At 41.5% G+C, this 20,989-nt stretch overlaps 1 protein-coding gene across 1 annotated transcript in view; it reads left to right on the top strand.

The window, feature by feature from the left end:
• Positions 1–17,105, top strand: part of LOC146195977 (uncharacterized) — a 126,666-nt gene extending 109,561 nt beyond the window's left edge. Inside the window, exons 33-40 of the mRNA XM_084596891.1 lie at positions 608–671; positions 4,807–4,970; positions 5,698–5,776; positions 7,160–7,205; positions 8,604–8,680; positions 11,270–11,372; positions 14,090–14,164; positions 16,890–17,105. Coding sequence (XP_084453017.1) covers positions 608–671; positions 4,807–4,970; positions 5,698–5,776; positions 7,160–7,205; positions 8,604–8,680; positions 11,270–11,372; positions 14,090–14,164; positions 16,890–16,963 — 682 coding nt within the window. The 3' untranslated portion in view covers positions 16,964–17,105. The remainder of the gene's footprint in view (positions 1–607; positions 672–4,806; positions 4,971–5,697; positions 5,777–7,159; positions 7,206–8,603; positions 8,681–11,269; positions 11,373–14,089; positions 14,165–16,889) is intronic.
• The last annotated feature ends 3,884 nt before the right edge of the window (positions 17,106–20,989 follow it).

The following is a 20,989-nucleotide window of genomic DNA, read 5'->3' as shown; positions in this document are numbered from 1 at the left end:
GACCATCTTTTCATTTGATTAAGCAATTTTTAGTTATGAAATATTTTTCAAATTATTTTCCCATAAACACTTACATAACACAACATAAACATAAGACAAAAAGTGACAGGCACCACATCACGTTCTTTGGGTGCCTATGTAACTACCCCGGGCTTGAATTGGACAAATATATCTTAATGAGTCACCTAACTGTCTCAAATAACCCCGGTACAGGAACCTAATCATCAAATTTTACTTCATTTGGATAATCCCCCAATTCGCTTTATTCTTTGAAGTGTTAAGGATTGTTTTTTTTTTTTTCTGCGGACGCGGACAGTGGCGACATCGGGACGTTCAGCACAACGAGCATCCTTACGATCGCATCTCTGAATTTTTTTTTATATGGAGCCCTATCCTTAAAATTATAAGCATAGAGGTTGGACGTACAGGTACCAATTCAATGAAAGCATTTACAGCCGGGCGTAGCGCATTACCGCGTATTTGAATTTATTATACCGTCTTTTTTGCTTAGATACGTTAGTTTTTAACAATGATAAGTTGTGCGAGTAAAGTAAGGAAAGATAGAATTGTGTTCTACTTGCATTTCACTGGCGTCTTCTTTTTACAGACTCGTTTTAAAGCTGGTCATTCCGAAGGCACGCATAGCTGTAGCGGCACGTGAGACATCAAAGGTGAGACCAACTATAATGCGTTATATATGTGCAACGATGGCGAATAAATAACCTCATGTTATAACGTCTCAAAGATAAACCATGTTTGCAAATGTCGTTCATAGTTGTCGTAGTGGGCAGGGTCTGCCTAACAAAAACGGAAGCATCGTATCAGTATGGCCATCTCTGTGCTCCACCATTTAGGAAACATTCTCGTTGCATGAAAAGAAAATCTGCCAGAGAAAACGTTCGACAGGGTGAGACTACTGAAGATACTGTAATGTCGAAACTAATGTTCCTTCTAAACCAGGGTTACGTACTTCTGCCTAAATGTCATCCGCAAGATTTTTAGCACACTTCTGACGGGCAGGCTTCATTCGTATGCTGAAGAGAGCAAGTTGCTTCTGCACATCCGCCTGGCGAGCAAACATGTATAGTAGAACAGCGCCTAACGCAGGCTCTGCCTTAGTTCGAGTTATAATGGCACCGACACCTGCAGAAGAGATGTACAGTAATTGTGACAGTCATCCTTCAATCGCGTTCGGTATCAATGTCCCGCTTTTTAAAGAGACGCCGCTAATGCAGGTACAGACAGCGCGGATTGAGTGGTGGTTTAATGGCACAGACGTAGACGACGGTCCACCGTCCCAAATTCTGCAAAGTGATGGTGACTGGGGGCTCTATATCAAAGCTGAATTAACGAAGAAAATTTGACAAGACGTAAGGTTCGGAGGCTATGGGTACAAATTTGATTGGTAGTAGCTGCTTGTCCTAAACAATGCTAACACAGGGGCCAATTGTCTGACTATATTTGGAGACTTATGCGCTACTTGTTACACGAAGGGACGGATGAGAGGGGGCAGAGAGGTTGAGCTTGAGTCGTGTGTTGTTTCTCATCCGTCGTCTCGTGTAGTAAGTTGCGCATAAGTATCCAAATATTGTCCTGAATGTTTCCAATATTGTGGGTGTAAATATTACGGCTCAAAAAAATCTTCATTACTACGACCTGTGGCCTATTTGACTTACATATCCTAACGAGCATCTCATCGTGTGCTTTTTTTCCTACTTTACTCAAGAACGTTTCGGTCTTTCCTCCCACAGTTCAAGCATGATACGAGACTTCTGGTCCCTACTAGTTATGACATTAACCTGCTCAAACGTGGTCGTATAATATTTCGTATTTGTCTTAACGTCTGCCATTTTTTCACTGGAACTTTCCTGCTGCACTTTTATTCGCGCTATGGCTAACTGTGGCGTGTGCTATTTATTGATTTATGTTATTCTTTAATTTGTGAACTTAATAAATCACCCATTTAAATTTCAAATTTCGGGAGCACTGTGGAATCTACACTGGAGGAGTGCGAAGGCTTAAGCGTTGCTGGTACACACAGTGCATCTCATTTGCTGTTATAAACATTATCAACTAAATGCACCGTCATTATTATTGCAAATGTCATCATTGTTATTATCACTAACTGCAGCGCCATTGTCATAGCTGCTATCATCCTCACGGTAGACAAAGAGAATTATAATGTCTGTTTCTCGATCTCGGGCGTGGCGCAAATGCTTAAAGCTTTGGGCGGAGATCCAAAGGATGGAGGTTAGATTCCCAGTAGAGACAGGATATACTTATTTTAGTTATATTCCTCACGGTACACAGGGAGAAAATTTTATATGTGTTTTATGATCCCGGGCGTCTTGGCCGTTGAGTCACCAGGTGATGGTCACAATCTCGCGGTATATCGCGAATAAGTGTGACACTTCTCGTGGCCAGGCGGTCAGAGTCATGGCCACGAGTACGAACAGTTAGATTTTCGCCTCGAAATCATCTCCAGTATGGGTATGTGCTACATTTTTGGAGAGCTAGCACGTAGCAGACTATACGGTAATGTTAAAGTTTAGCTTTCTCCAGAGTATGCGTAATTTTTTTACTTCTTTTTTTGCAAGTCGAGGTCCACCCTCATGCAGATTACGCTGATTTTCTTTCTAGAAAACGTACAACTGCAGAATTACAGCATAAAAAATGAAAAAGAAATGAAATAGGCATGGCAGCCTTACCTTGACGTGAAAAGTAGAGCTGGTTGGCTTGATTGAAATCACCATATTAGATATGGAAAAGTGTTTTGACGGCAATCACATAAAGTCCATGCTTCGCATTTCATCCTGGATAATGCCGTAGAGTTGCCGTTCAAATTTAAATCTTGCTTTGGAATTTTCAGTGTTCATATGTTAGAAAGGGACGACAGAACTGAATGAGAGTAGTGCTAATTGCAGTTAGCCAGGCGACGAAATTATTTTCAGAATAGGGGGTTGATTAAGCAGACATTCATATATTTTCGCATGTAACTGAACTGCGTGCTTTCGGATAAGGTAAACCGTATGTAGAAGGTAGTACAACCGTTAACCGGCATTCCTTGTCACATTTGCGATAAATAATACCTGAACATTCTTTACCACGTTGAAAGTCGTCGTTATTCCTATTCACACGAAGGATGGAATAGCTGGAGTCCGCAAGCCGACGAGCAACACGTGACCCAAAGTCACTGGCTCCCCTTGTCCACAGGCGGCGCTGCCTTTGATAGTCAAAAACAGATGCGCATATCCTGACAAAATATATGGGTGGTCTGTTATTTTTGCAAGCATTACTGCATTTTTAAAGTGGGGCAAAAAGGGTAATTTTTCGTTTTTGACTATATTTTAACATATGGGTTGGAGGCAGTTTTCTAGTGTCAACAACAGTGTGAATCGATGATCTCACCTTTCTGGCTATCGACGCACCTTAGTCAACAATGCGGCGTGTTTGACTTGCAATGCCGTCACCTGCCAATTTCCTCTGCGGTGGCGGAACTTTGAGTTGGTGTGCCCCAATTTCCGGCTGTTTGTGTCCGAGCCGACGTCCGCTCTGTTCTTCCGGCGCCTCGTCCGCCGCCTGCGGATCCGCGGGTGGTTTGTCCGCACTGTGAATCGGCCTTTAAATGCAGAGTTGCCTGCAGTGTCAAGTGTTTTCTCTCTAGCAAAAGACAAATAATACGGCAGTAACAGCGCGCTAAGGAAATATGCTCTGGAAAGCTGCTTATGCATGGAAATAAATATGGCATGAAGCAGTCACATTCTCCTTACGCATGGAATGTCGACACCGAGTCTTTTGAGAACCTAAATAAGATAACCTATACTTTGGAAGAAACACAGCAAAACCTTTCACAACGCATTTGGCAAGCTGAAATACGGATGAATACTTCGTGTGCCTTGAATTTTCATTAGTTTTTGCTTCAAATTTGATGTCTCGACACTACCATGCTTATTAAGAGAAAACCAGTCAAAAAGTTTAAGTAGCGGTTTTCCTGGTACTACGCATGCTTGCCAGACGTTTGCAGCGTACAATATGTTGAATTTTTCCATTGGGATATCACTCATCATCATCATCAGCCTGACTATACCCACTGCCGGGCGAAGGCCTCTCCCATATTTCTCCACTTAACCCGGTTCTGTGCTAGCTGCATCACTATGCAGCTAGCAGGGATATCACTCTGCAGGGATATCACTACGAGACTTGTAATAACAGACAAATGGGACATATCTGACCTGCTTTGCATGAACAGTAGCGGTACGGGTAAAACGCAGCCTCAAATACGAGTTTATCTCCTATATATATTTTGCCAAGCCCAAACGTCCCAAATAAAGTATGAATTCTACGAAAGGCCAGGAAAGAGGCTTTATTATTTCGGATTTTGTGGCACATCATAGTGGTTCGTAAAATCCTGATTCCATCAACCGAGGCGTATTATAAGATCAACCCACAGGTTAATGATGTCATTGATCAAAAATTTAAACTGGTACGAGCCATGTTGTTGATTACGTTTACCCACAAGAATCGTTCACCCAACTTAAGCAGAAAGCGTCATAAAGGTGCAGAGTTTGACAGATTCTGGGTGGTGTGCACGGTTGTAAACAACCAAATTAGGGCAAGTATCTGGCTGACCGGTGCCATGCCCTTCGCAGAAGACTTTTGTATTCACCGTTTATTCATGTCTTTGATTTTTATATTAGTTCTATTTTAAACATTAAACTTATAACGAATCAAACCTTTCTTCTCTGAACTTCCCAGCTTGCTAGGTTTGGAATCAATATCTTAGCAGTGCCTTTATCTACATCACAGTCTGCCACAGTGCGCGTGGTCCACCAGCTGAGGCTAATGTTCCACCAGCTGTCTCGGCGCATGGTGGACGAGGGAAGGCTGCCCGACGCCGAGCTGCTATTTTTCCTCACTTTCGAGGAGATCGGCCACTTGCTCAGGACAAGAGCCCCCGAGCTGGTGCTCAAGTGAGCTGCCGTTTTTTTCTTCGGCGAAAAACGTGCGTCGCTTAAACCACTCGCGCTGCATCATTCAGGTACAAGTTGTCACATTACCGCTTTACGCCATGACTCTTCATTTATTTGAGGTCAAAACAGAGTACAGTGACACGCAGCCAATCAGGAACGAGACCCAGGCGCATTTAATGGGGAAGCAAAATGATTTTATTTCCCTAAAGCAAAACTTATAATTAACATTCGTGCAACACATCAATATATATTCAGACAATATATGCAGCGCCTATTCTTCATAGGAGAAAAATCCCGCGAGATTTTAATGTCCTTGTATCTTCGATACTACGTGGGGAGAATATAGTGCGTACTATATTGATATGGACGAGATTCCTCCCTGAAATTATCTTTTCTTAAAAATGCAGCACTAAGTTATCTTCTGCCCCATAGAGATTCAGAAGAGCATAATGTTAACCCAAACTCAACCTCATGGTATATATGGCTAATTTTACGGTACGGCTTATTTTATTTGTGCGCCTTAGTAATTATGTACCCTGCATGTAACTGATGAAGAGAAATATCGTAATATGAATAGTAGGGGGAGGAGACCCCTTAGCGCGTCAAGTTCGCGTCAGCAAATGATTTCAGCACATTTGTTGAAGGGCGTATGAACACGCCTACTACTGCAAGAAAACTATGCAGTCGACGAGAGCTCTAAGTATCGTACATGGCGGCGTTTTTCCAGGGCTCAGCGCCGCAAGGGAATTCACGCAAAAATGGACAAGGAAAGCTACCCGTCAATCTTCGTGGGTATGCCGAAGCCGGTACGCGTCTACTTGTTTTTTATACACATGAATTATTTTTTATTTGTATTTTAGGGTAACTAAAAAAAAATGTGTAATGCGCTGCTATTGAGTATGCAATCATGAAAAAACAAGTTTGGATCTGAAATGCCAGTCATTGGTCAGACTCTACAGGTCGAACAAAATTTGTTCCACACTAGATAAAATACGAATAGTTTTTACAATGTTTGGTTTTGTAATTTCCGCGATTCCGCTTTCGAGGAGGAGCATTATGCATTTCCGCTATTGCAAAAGCAATTTATGTTCCAAATTTCGCCGTTGTGAGCGGTTTCTGCATCTAACTTTAGGATCCTTTATTCGAGTTAGTGAATTTCTTATGCATTACAATACTTTCGTTTTAGCGGCTAATAACAAAGACGTGTGTGGAACGGGAGCAGCAGGATTCAGCGATAGGTTACTAATAAACTACACCAAAGTTCCTGGCTCAATAATCATGTAAACCCTGTTTTGATTAAACATTGTGAAACAAGCGAGTTTCAATGCTTTGTTTTCGCAAATTACAATTGAACTGAATTAGTAGAGTATAGTAAGGTGCCGCTACGCAAATATAATAACTGGCAAGAGAAATTTTTCAATTTCGCTTTGGTTCTGTTCAAAACGATGAAGTTGTCTTTAAACGAAAGAGTGCCAAATGGCTGAGACAAAATCACAAAAACTTCCACATACCCGAAATAATGTTTGTCATGCCTAGCATCGGAATATTACACTAACAATTTACGTGCTATAATAGTCGTAGGTTCTCGAATATACGCGCCGCATCTAAGTCTGTCAGAAAAGAATATTTTGTCTCTATACGACCTAAAGGACCACATTAGTATACGACGGCATACACTACCTCATGAAACTACATAGGTGTTGGCTTAGGTGGTAGCAACAACATTGGCGACACTCACATATAACACTGACAAGAATAAGCAGTGACAAAAGGGCGGAGAACTGATGCCTGCCACGTGAGAAAAGCCGCAAAAAAGCTAGCATGCAAGCGTTCACGTTTAAGTCTATACCAAATGTTTAAATTCCAAGGGGTTCACTTTTGAGTCACACCTCATAGGTCGCAATGTGTTACTATAGTGTTACAAATCTCATGGAGGTAGGAAGATTCCTTGTATGACTCTGTCCGATAAAAAGGACTCTCGTATGGATATTGCGTGCTTCTACACTTCTTATAAAGAGATTTCCTTGGCTTGAAATATAATATAGTGACTCTACATACACCAAAGGCACATTGCTCGTCTTACAATTCAATCTGTTCCCAAAATAAAATTGCAACTACTACGAAAATAGTTATTTTTTTTGTTATTTTTGTGCCCGCTTCAATATTCCACGAATTTTGATTGATTGCAGATTGAAAGAATAAGAAAGCCTGTTGAAGGGTACTTCGAAATCAAAGGTGAGTGTCCCATTTTTTCTAAGCTTCTTGTTAGCCAATTAGTCGGCATTTGATATATATGGTAAAAAAAAAGAACCTTAAAAGCGATATACTTAACAACTTTTGTGCGTGCTTTCCGGATATAGTGCAAATGGAAGCTGCATCGCCTAATATTGCTTTAACCTGGCATTGTGCACAGTTACTTCCTGGTGTTCCAAACAGCCTTCAAGTTTCATTACCCCTGATTTTCTATTTATTCAGTAGTACCCTCGCTGCGTAATGTGTGAATAGGGGACGCGACAGGGGGAATAATTGAGAAATGCAGTCCCGTTGGCAGTCGGAAGCGGCTGTAACTGCGAGGCTGGCAGCCCGATGTCACTGTCGTTAAAGAGGTTACGTAGTACACAGGATTGTTAACACATCAACTATGGCTGATCGGATTACACCGGAATTTTTCTTAACGTCACTGAAGCTAAACTGGGTACCACTTCACTCCAAAGTCTCCTTAGTAGGCCATGTTTTGAAGACGTTCAGTTGCCTTACCCGCGCAGTGTGCGCTGGTGATGATAACGACGGATGGCGCGACATGCTGCTGTCGACGAAGTGCGCGGTGGAAAAAGATCGCAGCATTCCTTCAGTGCTTCCGCATGGGTTGCATTTACATACACGTGTGTGTCACGTAGGTGCCTATGTGACTGTGGGAACTGCTTCAGCCTTGGGGAGAGCTGTCACCGCCGACTGTCGTCTGGTACTGCCGTTCCTGCAAAACTGTTGGCACACGCTGTATATAAAACATAAACAAAAGCGAACACACTCACGCTAGTGATCGTACTGTGTTGACTATTCTCCACTGCTCCCCTCACGGCTGCAGCTACTGTGATGAGCAAAAGTGCATTGTGTCTCACTGTATGCTGCCTTCATAGAAAGAAATATTCGTCAAGAAACAAACTATTGCAACAGTACGGGCTTACTACTGGCGAGTAACAACCGTCATCCAACGTGCAATTTGCGCTTACCCTAAATCCTTGCTCTTGTAAATAAAACCAATACATAAATCATATGTTATTGGGCAGTTAGTTACCGAAATTTCGATACACAGAAACATTTATTGCTAAAACAAAAGAATAATAATGCACGCTCGATCTGTAGGCAAAAATGGAGATGCAGAAAAATCTAAATAGAAATTTCGTAGACGTGGTGCTTTTAGCTAGGAAGATATACATTTTTGTGGTATGAGCCAAGGAAGCGGGCATCTCACTTTCCTTGTCACACACAAGGAATGAGGCTTCGATTTCGCTAGTAATTCACGCCGTATTCTTAGCAAAGCATCACACTAGTGACTTTTAGTCCAGCCAGAAACAAAAGAAGGCTTTTTCTAATGTTCGTTTCCTTTCTTGCATTCCTACGCCTCTTTTACAGGAAATCCAATGTCTCAGGGCCTTGCAGAGGGCAAGGCTCGTGTGGCGCCAACTTTTGAAGAGGCGCATCTGATACAGGTAGAGCTTCACCACGGCGTCTTGCCACATTCAGTGCCACTCAAGCCACATTGAAGCACAGTAATTGCCGGCAACACAAGTTTTTATTCATTCTTGTACTGGTAAAACACATGCGTAAATTAAAAGTGCTACTTCGTGCGGAAAGGGTCACACACCGTAGCGCTCCGGAATAACAGGAGACTGCAGACGTTAAACTGGGTGAGCGGCGTTTATTCATACGTTAGATATACGTTCTAGCTAATTATACGTGCCAGCGATGTTACATTTTAAGAACGCTAGTGAAAAAATGAATAATGAAAAATAAAATATCCGTAAGTAAAAGTAGATATCTTAAATACAGTTAAATAAAAAAACTTAGGGATTGCTAATATTTAGACATTGAAACAATTCAAAACGCCTTCGAGTCAATATTCGTAAAGAAATCAGATGGCGATTGTTTAGTGGATATGCATGAAAGCTTTTTATGATTCGCTTCGAGGTTCTCATTCGGCTTTTGGCATAAAATAAACAAAAGGGGCGTGGTGCTTTACACAAGCAATGTTATAGGTCACTGATCTCAGGACGAAGGAGGCTACATTGTTAAATCAACCATATTTAAAATGACGCTTGTCTATACTCCTCAAGCCAAAATAGATGATTGAATTAGATCCGCAGTAAAAACATACTTTTTTCGAAATTACATGCTAAAACAAGAAAGACATCCAGCACCCTCCTGTTCGGACCGTCTATAAAATGAGAAATGGTGTTTCCAAGGCGTTTAATTCCATAATTGTGAATAAAATTGCTTCCCCGTTTTTGAAGAATATGTAGAGCAGAAAGCCATCACATGCGATACCTTTTCTCTGGATATCACAGCTTCCATAGAAAAACAGTGGCAGGCATGTGACAACCATCTGGCCAACTTAGAAAAGACAGCATCATTAAGTTCCAACATCTTTTTGAACTTGCGGCAATCACCTTAGGTCAGCAATCAGAATGTTTAAATTACTAGGCTTGTAAAAATAAGTGGAACAAGGAATTGCCCGTCATGTTATGGTATGTTAAAAGAGCGCTAGAAACATTGATCGATAAGAAGACAAACACACATTGCGCTGATCTATCTTCCTATATGTCTGTGTTTCTAGCGCTGTTTTACACAATGTCCAAACAACTCGCCCAACCATTCACTATGTTGAATTGCCCTTCAGCACGCCTGCACATATGTGGCTTCTCAAGGCATCATACATTTTTTAGTAGAAGTCTCTTTCAGGGAAATAGTAATAACATCGCTGTCCTTTAACGCCAAAAATTTCATAGTTTATGTTGAAACACACCAAGGGGCTCCAAACAGAACCTTTAAGCCAGCCTTGTTATATAAAGCATGGCGCAAGCGTCAATGTAACTTCCAGCGTGTCATCGTAATGACGACTCATGAAGAGATAATACGCATTTCATGCAAAGAAGTGCCGCGCTGGTTTTGTGATTCTGTGCCCGAAAATATGTTCACACGTCTGCCAATCAACGGTCGTGCTACATGCGTAAAATCTCCCCTCTTTCTAGACCTCGCATCATCTAGAGGGCAATCTATTATTGACTAGCATGGTTACTGGGATACTACTGCTTGGCACTACGTCTCAAATTAGTCAACGTAGAAAGACGGGCTAGTTGGTCTTGATATGTAGAGTGCATATTTTGTCAGCGTAAAATTAAAGACAGGACTAAAGGAGAAAGACAGGATCAGCGTTTGTCCCTTGTCTTTCTCCTTTAGTCCTGTCTTTAATTCTACGCTGACAAAATATGCCCTCTACGTCTCAAATTAGCCTGACGAAATAGAACGCGGGCTACAGAATGCATTCAAATGGGAGATGTAATTTAAGATTGTCCCTAATAATCTAGCATGCTGCGCATCCAAAAAGGCGACAACGGCCAGGAAAGGCATCTTAGAGAAAGACAATGAAATATTGTTTTCTTACGAGATCTCTCGTCGAGCGCAGCAAGAATAAACCCACAGCATGGTCATATAGACCTTTCGATTGGGTTAACTTTTACAGAAATGCGTAAGGGTAGAACATACAACATCGTGGTAAGTAGCAGAGAGCGCAGTGGTTAACGGCTTCGGTCGGTCTATAATATCAGAACCTCCAGCGAAATCGAGGACATGTAATGAAATCTGGAAGCGCCTCTTCATACGAGTTCGCTAGAAAATCTAAATGTGAAACGCCGATGAGATGTGGCGAGTGCGCAGCTCTGCACTAAGCCCTTGAAGCTTCAGCGCTGCCAAAGATTCGATCAGCTACAAATCGAGATATGAGCAATTAAACGCACTTTGAGGTAAATATGTCCGATGGAATTAGAAGGTCATAAAATATATATACTTTATAGTATTTTCTACGTCACTATTGAAGTACATATTGGTGCTGGGGTTCCTCACTGTTGGCTACCAATCAAGTGAACTTGTTCTAGTGCTGTATTACATTTATTATTTTAGTCCAGCAAGTCGCTGCCTACGTGTCCTTTGGTCTGTCTTCTTTCTTTAATTAAACAATGATGCACGCGAAGTTGCGCAGTTCGTACATATCGCCTAATGATGTTATTTCCTTGCGTGTGCAGAAAGGTGAAATACTCATCACCACAGCAACGGACACTGGTTGGACGCCCTATTTTCCTCTTCTTGCTGGTGTGGTGACCGAAATTGGTGGACCACTTTCTCACGGTGAGTTTCTGCTTTTCGTTAGCCATTTGCATATCCTCTGAAATCTCATGAACAATGCGAATCATGCTGACATGCTCCTGAAGGCCTGCCCAAATGTAACACGCAGGCTATCATAAAAGCCGGCGTAGTACTCTCGCATATTCGATAGATTAAATCTGTAATATTAACCAGATAACAAACAATGTTCGGAATATAAACAACCTTTATAATAGGATTCATTAATCAGTAGAGTGGAGAGCTGGGCCAGTTGATACGTATTGATAAGGAATAAAACCAGCCCAGCGGAAAGACGCAAACAGAGAAGCACACAACACAATGCTGGACTAACAACTGAGTTTATTGCTAAGAAACCGACATTCATATGTCAGTTTCTTAGCAATATGTCAGCGAAGAAGCAACAGATGCGCACGTGGCAAGAGAAAAAATCAAAAAGACAATCACGGGGAAAATTACCTTAACCGCACGCTATCTATGTGCGCTGTAAAGAGCTTAGAAAGAAATTCTTTATCGTACAAGGTAACAGAAGTTTCGCTGACACAAGTCTCATCAATTTTAATAATGTGAAAAGCCTCCAGGATTTCGCATTGGCTCTTTGTTTTTCCCCGCCCTAGAATGACTGTTTCTTTAAGCAGCGGCCTGTATTTATGCTTCCGGCAGTGTTTCGGCAAATTGGCCCTTTCGTCGGAATTAACGTAAATATGACAAACTATTGAACTTATTGCGCACCTCAGCACTCATGAAGATATTTTGAAATCAGTGTTTCAGATGAATCATACGGGAAAGTACAGACAGATATTTATATTAGCTGCACAGCAGCCATAGTTCTTCTGGAGAAGAGCAATAAAACTCCAATCAGGAAGGGTGTTAGGCAAGAGATCTCTCGAGAGCTATTCAGCGCTTGCTGAGTTAAATTATTCAGAATGCGATGGCGACAAGACTTAATAGAGAACACTCATTAATCTCTGGTTCTATAATGAAAGTGTGTTTCTACTATGCGGCTGAAATGACGAATTGCAAAGGATGAATAATGATATAGACAAGGAAAGCCGGACGGTAGAGCGCCTAAAATTGCTATACAGAAGGCCAACGTAATGCTGAAGACCATCGAAAAAAAACAGTGGTTTCTTATATCTAGAGACAAACTGGATGTATAGTAAATGATTCAATCTACATGGGACATGTAGAGTCCACTGATCTCGATCGATAACAAAAAGTACAAGATTTCGATGGAGCGCATTCCGCTCCTACTACTAGATCATGAATAATAGCTAACAGGTATCTATAAACAGTAAAGCACGTACCTAACAGTTATATCTTATCGGTACTCACCTATAGGGCAGTAACGTGAAGGCTGATGAAAAGAGTTCAACGTAGATTGAGGACCGCGCAAATAACATCCGAATTAAAAATAGGGAGTATAACGTTAAGAGATAGGAAGTGAGCCGGTTGAATGAGAGAACCAACCCGATTTATTAATAATCTCGTTGAAATATAGAAGACGAATTCGGCATGGGAAGGACATGTAATGCGAAGTCAGGATAGCGACGTCAGGTGGCAGATTGCATTACACCAGAAGGTAAGGGTTGCAGGCTCATAGAGGTTGATTAGATAGGTAGTTTTTACTGATCAAATTGATACAGCTGGTACTGGGAAGGGCTAACTGAAGGGGTATGGGAGAGGCATTTGCCATGTAATCGGTCATAGTCAGGCTGTTTTCACAAAAAGAAGCCGCAATCAAAGTTAGGCAATACCAAAAAAGGTGTAGCCAGGCTACTGAGATCATGATGATGATGGTTGTGGACTTGATCAGTCAATTATATTGTTTGGCTTCAATTCTAATGAAAAAAGTTACCGAACAATAAACAAACGTGTTCGTATCTTAATGGCATAATAAACTAAGCCACATTTCTCGACTTCCTGCTAGTTCTATAGAATTGCATTCGTCGATTTAAGGTAAAAGAAGAACCATCCTTTTCCCAAGGCAGTCTTAACTCCACAAATCATGGCTTCAAAGTAAATACGAACCAAGGGATAAAAATTTTATAGTTTTGTATCTATTGCGTAGACAAGAGGAATAAATATATTATGTCGTGTTAAAAATGCTGGCGCGCAATATAGCAGTGCACAATGAAAAAATTTCAGCTATCAGGCATCCATACTAAAAGTAGTACCTTTATCAGCGCACCAAATTACTGCACTTACTTAATAGAAGCGGCAATTTATCGCAGCATTGTGATTATTAACTTGACTCGAGGTTGTAAATAACTGTTGAAATGCATCACTCTCCAGCAAATCATAGAACGTTACTTTTCAACAGTAGCTTTCTATCTTAAATAATTCCCAGAAACATTCTCACCGAAGTTCGTCTGAGACTCAGTGATGCATCACCAGGTGCATGCGGTTAGAAATCAAAGTTAATTACTACTCATGGACATTTACAAAACTGATTACTAAGTACCTGTGCCCGTTAACATTTTTATTATTCACTATTAGGATCAATTTATATCTATCCTACCTATGCCTGCGGAATCCTGCAAATCGATGGGATCATATCGCTTTCTCGGTCACCTGTGGCTACAAGTAATCCCAGTACTAAGGAATTTATTTCGGGAGTGTCGCTCTTAACGTTAGTTTTTGTTTTTTTTTTCACTTTTTCGTTTCCCGTCTCTCCTTTTCTTTTTTCGCTACAAACCGAGCGTTTCTCCTCCCCACTTCAGGCGCTGTCGTTGCTCGTGAGTACGGCCTGCCATGCGTAGTTGGAATCGAAGGGATCACCTCAATGCTGGTTACCGGTACGTACCCTCTCTTCTTTCTACAGCGTTGCATGCCAGGCTAAAGCAACTACATGTCGGAGTAAAATGTTTACTTGTATCCGAAGAGGAAGCTGACACAAAACCTTCTAAGCCTGGCAAGACCTAAATTTCTCGCCAAAGTTTTCAGCAGTGTAGCGGAAAATAAACTACTTGATAGACACAAAAAAGCTCGCATAGCTCGTAAAGCAAATCCGTCGGACAAAATTTTTCAACAAAATCACTTAACTTTTCTACGTAGATAAAACAAACTATGGTACATCTTCATAAAGCTGCCTCTCCACACAACAAAAATGACAGGAAAACACTGTGACTATATATAAGCACATCACTTCTAATTAGTAAATTGCTTAATACAGCGGATTACTGTCATTCAAGTAGCGTTTATTACTTTGCTTGAAAAATTTCAGAGATACCTTAGAGGTAAGGAAGACTAAAAGCTAGGTCAAAATTTGTTTGCCCGAAGATAATGACGGTAATTGAGCACTGTTAACATTGCTGATAATAATAATAATAATATTATTGATATTAATAATAACAATATGTAATAATAATAATAATAATAATAATAATAATAATAATAATAATAATAATAATAATAATAATAATAATAATAATAATAATAATAATAATAATAATAATAATAATTGGTTCCCAGAAAAGGAAAGGTGCAGTATCTGTCACACTTGTTTAGTGGACACCTGCACCGCGCTGCTTTCACAGTCATGGTGGAAATTGCATACTGGACGTCAACACTTAATTATTCCCAGCGAAGAAGAGAAGGCTCGGCGGGACGAAGTATGAGAGGATTCATGAAATCGCTTCATATTTTGGATATTAGTTAAGGATGTGCCTAATTCAGCCGCGGATTGCAATCATAAGTGTGTAGTCTGGATTAGTTGATAAAGTCTTAAAATCAAGGTTCGAAGAAATCCTTATTACTCTGTTATCTCTTTGTCTTTTATTGTGTATGTATCGTGACAAACTCAATCTCCGCAGTTTGTCCTTGTGCCTTTTTAGGTTCCACGGGCCCCGTAGGGAACTCGATAATGTGGTAACAATACGTACGTATTAAAGTGTACGCATTGTCAGCAGTTTAGCAATGTGCCTTGGTATGCTTGCTGTATCGAGGTTTGTTGACACTTTTGAGCACTCGTGAGCTCCGTATAATTTTCGATAACTTCGCGCCACCACGTGTTATTATTATTTGCTTGTTATTTTAAACCAGTTATAATCTGCACCATGAATAATGTGACTACATGAGTGTTACCTATTTTAGTTTTAGTGTATATTTAGATGGCTACCGTCATCAGTACTGATACTAATAGACTTAGCGTATAAATATAGGACACTGCCTGTAACCAAGTTTCTTCCGACAAAGGCCGGTTCCGCTGCCAAAACATCAATACATATTCTATTCAATCAGCACGCCTGAAGGTTTTTCGATATATATATATATAGTCTGCGAGTCGAAGGCAGACTTTTGGGATTTTTGTTTTGTGTGCTTTGCTGCTGGCAATGACAAGAATTATTCTTATGAAGATTTTAGGAATATAGAATATTAAATACAAAGCGAAAGGGAAAACAACGCGCCAATGGTGGGAGTCAAACCCACCACCTCCGAATAACGCGTCCATAGTACATTGACGGCTGTCCAACACTCCGCTTTCTTCGGTATTATTATGTCGACTGTAACCGAAACCTTACAGTGTTCACCAGCGCCAAAATCAGAGGTACCGTCGAAATTAGAAATAAATCAGAGAGCCGTCGGACGATTAGCACTGGGAGCCCACGGCAAAACCACAAATGAGGTGTTACAGGAGATGTGGGCTGGACATCTTTCGAAGTACGGGAAGCTCAGAGTAGAATATTGTATGAGAAACGCCTGAGGAAATTGGAGAGCAACAGATTGGCAGCTAAAGTATATAAATACCTATGCCTAAATATCGTTGACTCACAATGGAGGAAAAGCACTAGGAAACTAGCCAGTAAATATGCTGGTCACAAGGACGAAGAAATAAAGAGCGTTAAGCAACAGGTGTAAAACAGAGAGGGTAAAATTGTAAAAATTTTAGGGAAAAGAAACAGAGTGTGGAACTATACCGAAAGTGGAAAAGACAGGTCAGGAAGGAAGCTTTCTTTGATAACTCAAGAGGCAGTGCCCTACTTTTTGAAGCTAGATCAATATGCCTTACGCAGCACAAAAAGAAATTCAACAATGAAGATGACGCATGTGCAGTACGTGGTAACTCCACAGAAACAATATACCATATTATACTCAAATGTGATGGTATCCAACCAGACGTCGATGGAGGCGCAGTCACTCTATCTGAAGCTCTGAGGTTTAGAGATACCAGTGGCCGGGTAAATGGACCTGCGGTGGAAGCTAGCAAAAAAACAATTGGGAGCCCTGGTGGCTTAAATGCAGAAAAGTGACATAATGTTAGTAATGTAGAAACAAAACTTAATAAATAGAATGATAGCATAGTTAACCAATCTAAAACAACAATTAGGATATAGGGGAAAAATGAGCATGATTGCAACAGCTACCACCCCATTTCAAAGGGGACGCTAATATATTTCATCCATCCATCCATCTCTCCATTCAGAGGGATGGGGGTTGCTATGTGTTGCGAAGGAAAGTATTAAACACGGGAGATATTTTATATCCCATAAAAGTCTTATAATTTCACGCCATTTATTTTAGGTGATTATATCCAGCTGGATGGCAACACCGGAGTCATCAGGAAGATATCACCGCCGACGGCTGAGGACGACTAAGAAAGCTACCAGAAGTACTCCATAGAGGAATGACTACCTCAAAAGCTTTCACATTCAGGGATCATAAAAAGATTTTAGCAAGTCCAGTAAATAGTGTTTTGGCGTTGAGAAATAAATGCTGCAGTAATGTGTACTCTTCAAATGCATTAGTGGCAGTTCCAAACGTTGAATAGATTTATTATAATAGAGTATTACTCCTTAGCCTCCAATCGAGCGTGGTCGTACAGCTACAAAGGAAAGCGATAGAAGATTCCCAGAAACTATACCTATAGTTAAAGAAAAATCGTTCCTGGTCTGGGGCTTGAACTTGGGACCACCGGCTAACCGGTGCAAGCGGTCTGCTATCTGACGTAAGCTGCACCAGCAGCATATAAGGTGGTGAGACGGTAGTGTGCGAGTAAATTGATCAATATGTCGAAGTCGGAACGCCTTTGTTCTGTTTGAGGGTGCAAGCCTTTTAGACTCGTGAGTGCAAGTACAAAGTGTGTGTCCCCGCGAGGTCAGCAACCCTTCTAGAGCATGGGAAAATGAAGGTAATCGAAAAAAGTTTTAGTGCGATAGAGTGCAAAATGAATCTAGAAGCCACGTTTTATGACTGCAGAGTAATTACTTATTCAATTACAGCCAAAAACATAAAATCTGCGTCCAAATAGATCCGCACATCGATATAGTCAGGGACGTAAAAACAGCTTGTGCGTCTAAATTTACAAAGCATCTAAATTGGGCAGCCGGATTTGTGTCAAACTTGATTTCGAGATTGTAATTGAGAGTAATTAAAAGTTAAAATTAGTGAAGGACCTGAAATTCGGCTAAAAAGTGAAGAAACTTGGACGACGACGCCATTGGTGCCTGAAAAACATTGAGACGGTGTGAGATCTCCCAAAATGGGTAATACATGGCAAAATTGTATTGAGTTAAATAGAAACGTCTAACTTAGTTTGTTATTATAACTTGAAATCCTCGCAGCACCTATATTTGGGATTCATTTCATTCAGAAACGAAGAACGAGAAAAAACATCAGAGATGAAATTAGTCACAAAAAAAGAAAATAAGCCGAAATGAAAATAACGCTGACAAAAATGAAGGAAATCAGTTAAAATGAAACAAATGAGGTAAGATGCGGCAGATGACCACATAGGGTTCCATAAGTGTTTCCTTAGCACCTAAGAGGTAGCTAATTACCTCCAACTACAGTTTTGGACCCTGGGGATCCCCAAAGTGGAGCAAATTTGCAAACAGGGCATAATTACTCATTAGCGTCCACTTGAGCACAGCCATAAGGCAGCAAATGTGAGCTACACAGCTTTACAAGACTGAAGTGAGCCCGCAAAGAACTGAACAACTCGTGAGCGGTGATAGCAACAAGCCTGCTTGGAAGTGGAGGAACAACCGATTCACTACCACTTTCGGCCGCGCTCAGTTTAAATATAGGCAGTACCCTGTCTTTAGAATAACCTTTCTATACCGGTGTTTTAAAAGGCAGCACTATTTGGCCACTTTGCTTCTTCATTTACGTGGCTGGCATCTTACATTGCGAAGAATGTGCGGCGTTGATTTCTTATGCTGACGACAGTGCGTTCCGTGGGACAGAGACAATAAATCTGAACTCATTTGCTCCTTGTTAAAAAAATAGTTTATAAATTAACTCGAAAAAGTATAAAGAGTGTTCTGCATGTCCCGAAAACAAATCAGCCATCTGAAATCATTATCATACATGTAGAAATAGAGTGTATTTATTTGGTTGGCGGTGTAGAGCTGCTTGGTACGACGTTTTCCCATAACTTGACTTGGACATAACCTGAGGAGTACCTTGCCTTTAGTTCTTGATAACTACTTGGTATTGCACGGACAACAGGTCATATATTTCCGGTACAGGTAAATTTTTATTTTATAGCACATCACGGGTTTCACTTTTATACTGCTCTATAATCTAGTGTACCACAGGTGTGACCCACGTTCTCAAAATAACAGCTACAAAAAAAGAATTCGGTAGACACACTCAGGACCACCTACGCATGAGAATGCGAAAACATTGGTCATTGTGGCCGTAATTCATCTGCAAGTGTTCCGTCCATCTTCTTTCGGCTCACCAAGAGAAGTCAGCTGGCTCTGGGGTGTGAACAGTCTGCGTTAATAATAATTGCATCACAGGAAGGGAAAGGCGCAGTATATGCCACATTTGTTTCTGTGGACACCTGAAGTTATTTGTGTACCATCGGATCCCCCCGCCGGCTACCGGAGTTTTGCCTAATGGGGCTAGAAAAGCTTTTGCTTTAATATGTTAGTCTAATTCCTAATTCGACGACCGCTAAGTAGAATCATGCTCTCGTTTACGCCAAATATTTGCTTAATTTTTTTAAAGGCGCAAGTAAGCCCAGTAAAGAGCTTATTTCACTGAAATCAGTCTGCTCTATTATAGCCCATGGCCTAGTCACCAGCACGTGACTTCTGTTGTAATCCTACTGGTGGTTTGTTTTTGGAATCCTAAATTTGTTTAAAGCTTCATTTTGTAAAACTGTGGACCTATCGTGTGCTAAGCACCTTTTTAAAAATCAATATCAAAATCTCTTGCAAAATCACCGCGAGAATAATCTGCGCGCGAAACACTACATTGAGAAAACTGGTACCCTACACCCCGGCACCAATACAATACATATTCTCTAAGGTATACTTTGCCGGATTTGTTAAAGGAAATAACGATTGAGTGCTTTTGTAGCGAAAGCTACATTTGCTGCAAATTCACATTTTCGCTGGAGTAGTGGCCGCGCCGTAGTCGCACCGCTCCTTGCGCCCTTATTCAGCAACCACTGACTCGCCATCTGGAATGACGTAAGAGGAGAGCGGCGCACCTCGCCATCTGCATGACGTCAGGAAGAGAAGCCGCGTGCAATAGCGCTCACTTGCGTCGGAACGCAAGCCAATTTCATAATCAGTGATAGCAAAACGGCTATTTGGAATTTGGGAATGTGTAGGATCTCACCGGAAGGGGCAAGGATTCTGGCCAGTAGATGACTAAACAGGAAAATTCGCCTAATTTGGACCCCTGCAGACACGCCCGTCCTGGCAACGAAGTGGCCCACGAGTTAGCCCGAGCTCTCTATTTCCGGGTAACTGTGGAGCCGCCCGACTGCCGGAACATGGACGACCTCTGCACAATTATACGGTGATTCTTCAAAATTACAGGCTAAGCAGGATACTAGTGCCACCACAGGATACATGTCTAAACAATTGGGAGGCAGTCGCGTGGCGGCGCCTGCAAACTGGGGGCAGTACTTGCCTGGCTGGAAGTTGTCAGCCTGAGTGCCACTCAATATTTATAGGTTGCTATATCGACCAAAATCCTCCAAGGAAGGCTGCAGCAGTATTTGGATCGGGAGCTTCCGGGCGTGCAAGCTGGATTTCGCAAGGGCAGAGGAACTAGAGACCAAATTGCCAACCTTCGCTGGATCATGGAAAAAGCAAAAGAGTTCCAGAAACCCATCTACTTCTGCTTTATTGATTGAGCGAAAGCGTTTGACTGCGTAGATCACAGCAGATTGTGGCAAGCGCTCCAAGAGATGGGAGTTCCAATTCACCTCATCTGTCTCCTCAGGAACCTGTATGAATGGCAAGAGGCCACAGTCAGAACTGGGCATGGTCTTACAGATTGGTTTCCGATTGAGAAAGGAGTGCGACAAGGCTGCATACTGTCGCCCTGCCTATTTAACCTATATGCAGAGTGCATCATGAGGAAGGCCGGTCTGGACGAGTCTTCAGCTGGAGTGAAGATTGCTGGAAAACGTATCACCAACCTTAGATATGCGGATGATACCACTTTAATGGCAGAAAGTGAAGTGGAACTCAAGAGACTTCTGATGCGCGTACAAGAAGAGAGTGAGAAGTTTGGGCTTAAACTGAACATTAAAAGCCAAAGATCATGGCGTCTTGCCCTATCAGGTCCTGGAGCATCAATGTACAAGAAGTGGAAGCTGTGAAAGATTTTCTCTTCTTGGGCTCCAAGATTACCTCGGAAGGAGACTGCAGCCA

The sequence above is a fragment of the Amblyomma maculatum genome, chromosome 3 (genome assembly GCF_055883805.1).
Source record: "Amblyomma maculatum isolate TAMU_Amacu chromosome 3, ASM5588380v1, whole genome shotgun sequence".
Classification (NCBI taxonomy): Eukaryota; Metazoa; Arthropoda; class Arachnida; order Ixodida; family Ixodidae; genus Amblyomma; species Amblyomma maculatum.
This window is presented reverse-complemented; position numbering and strand designations above follow the sequence as displayed.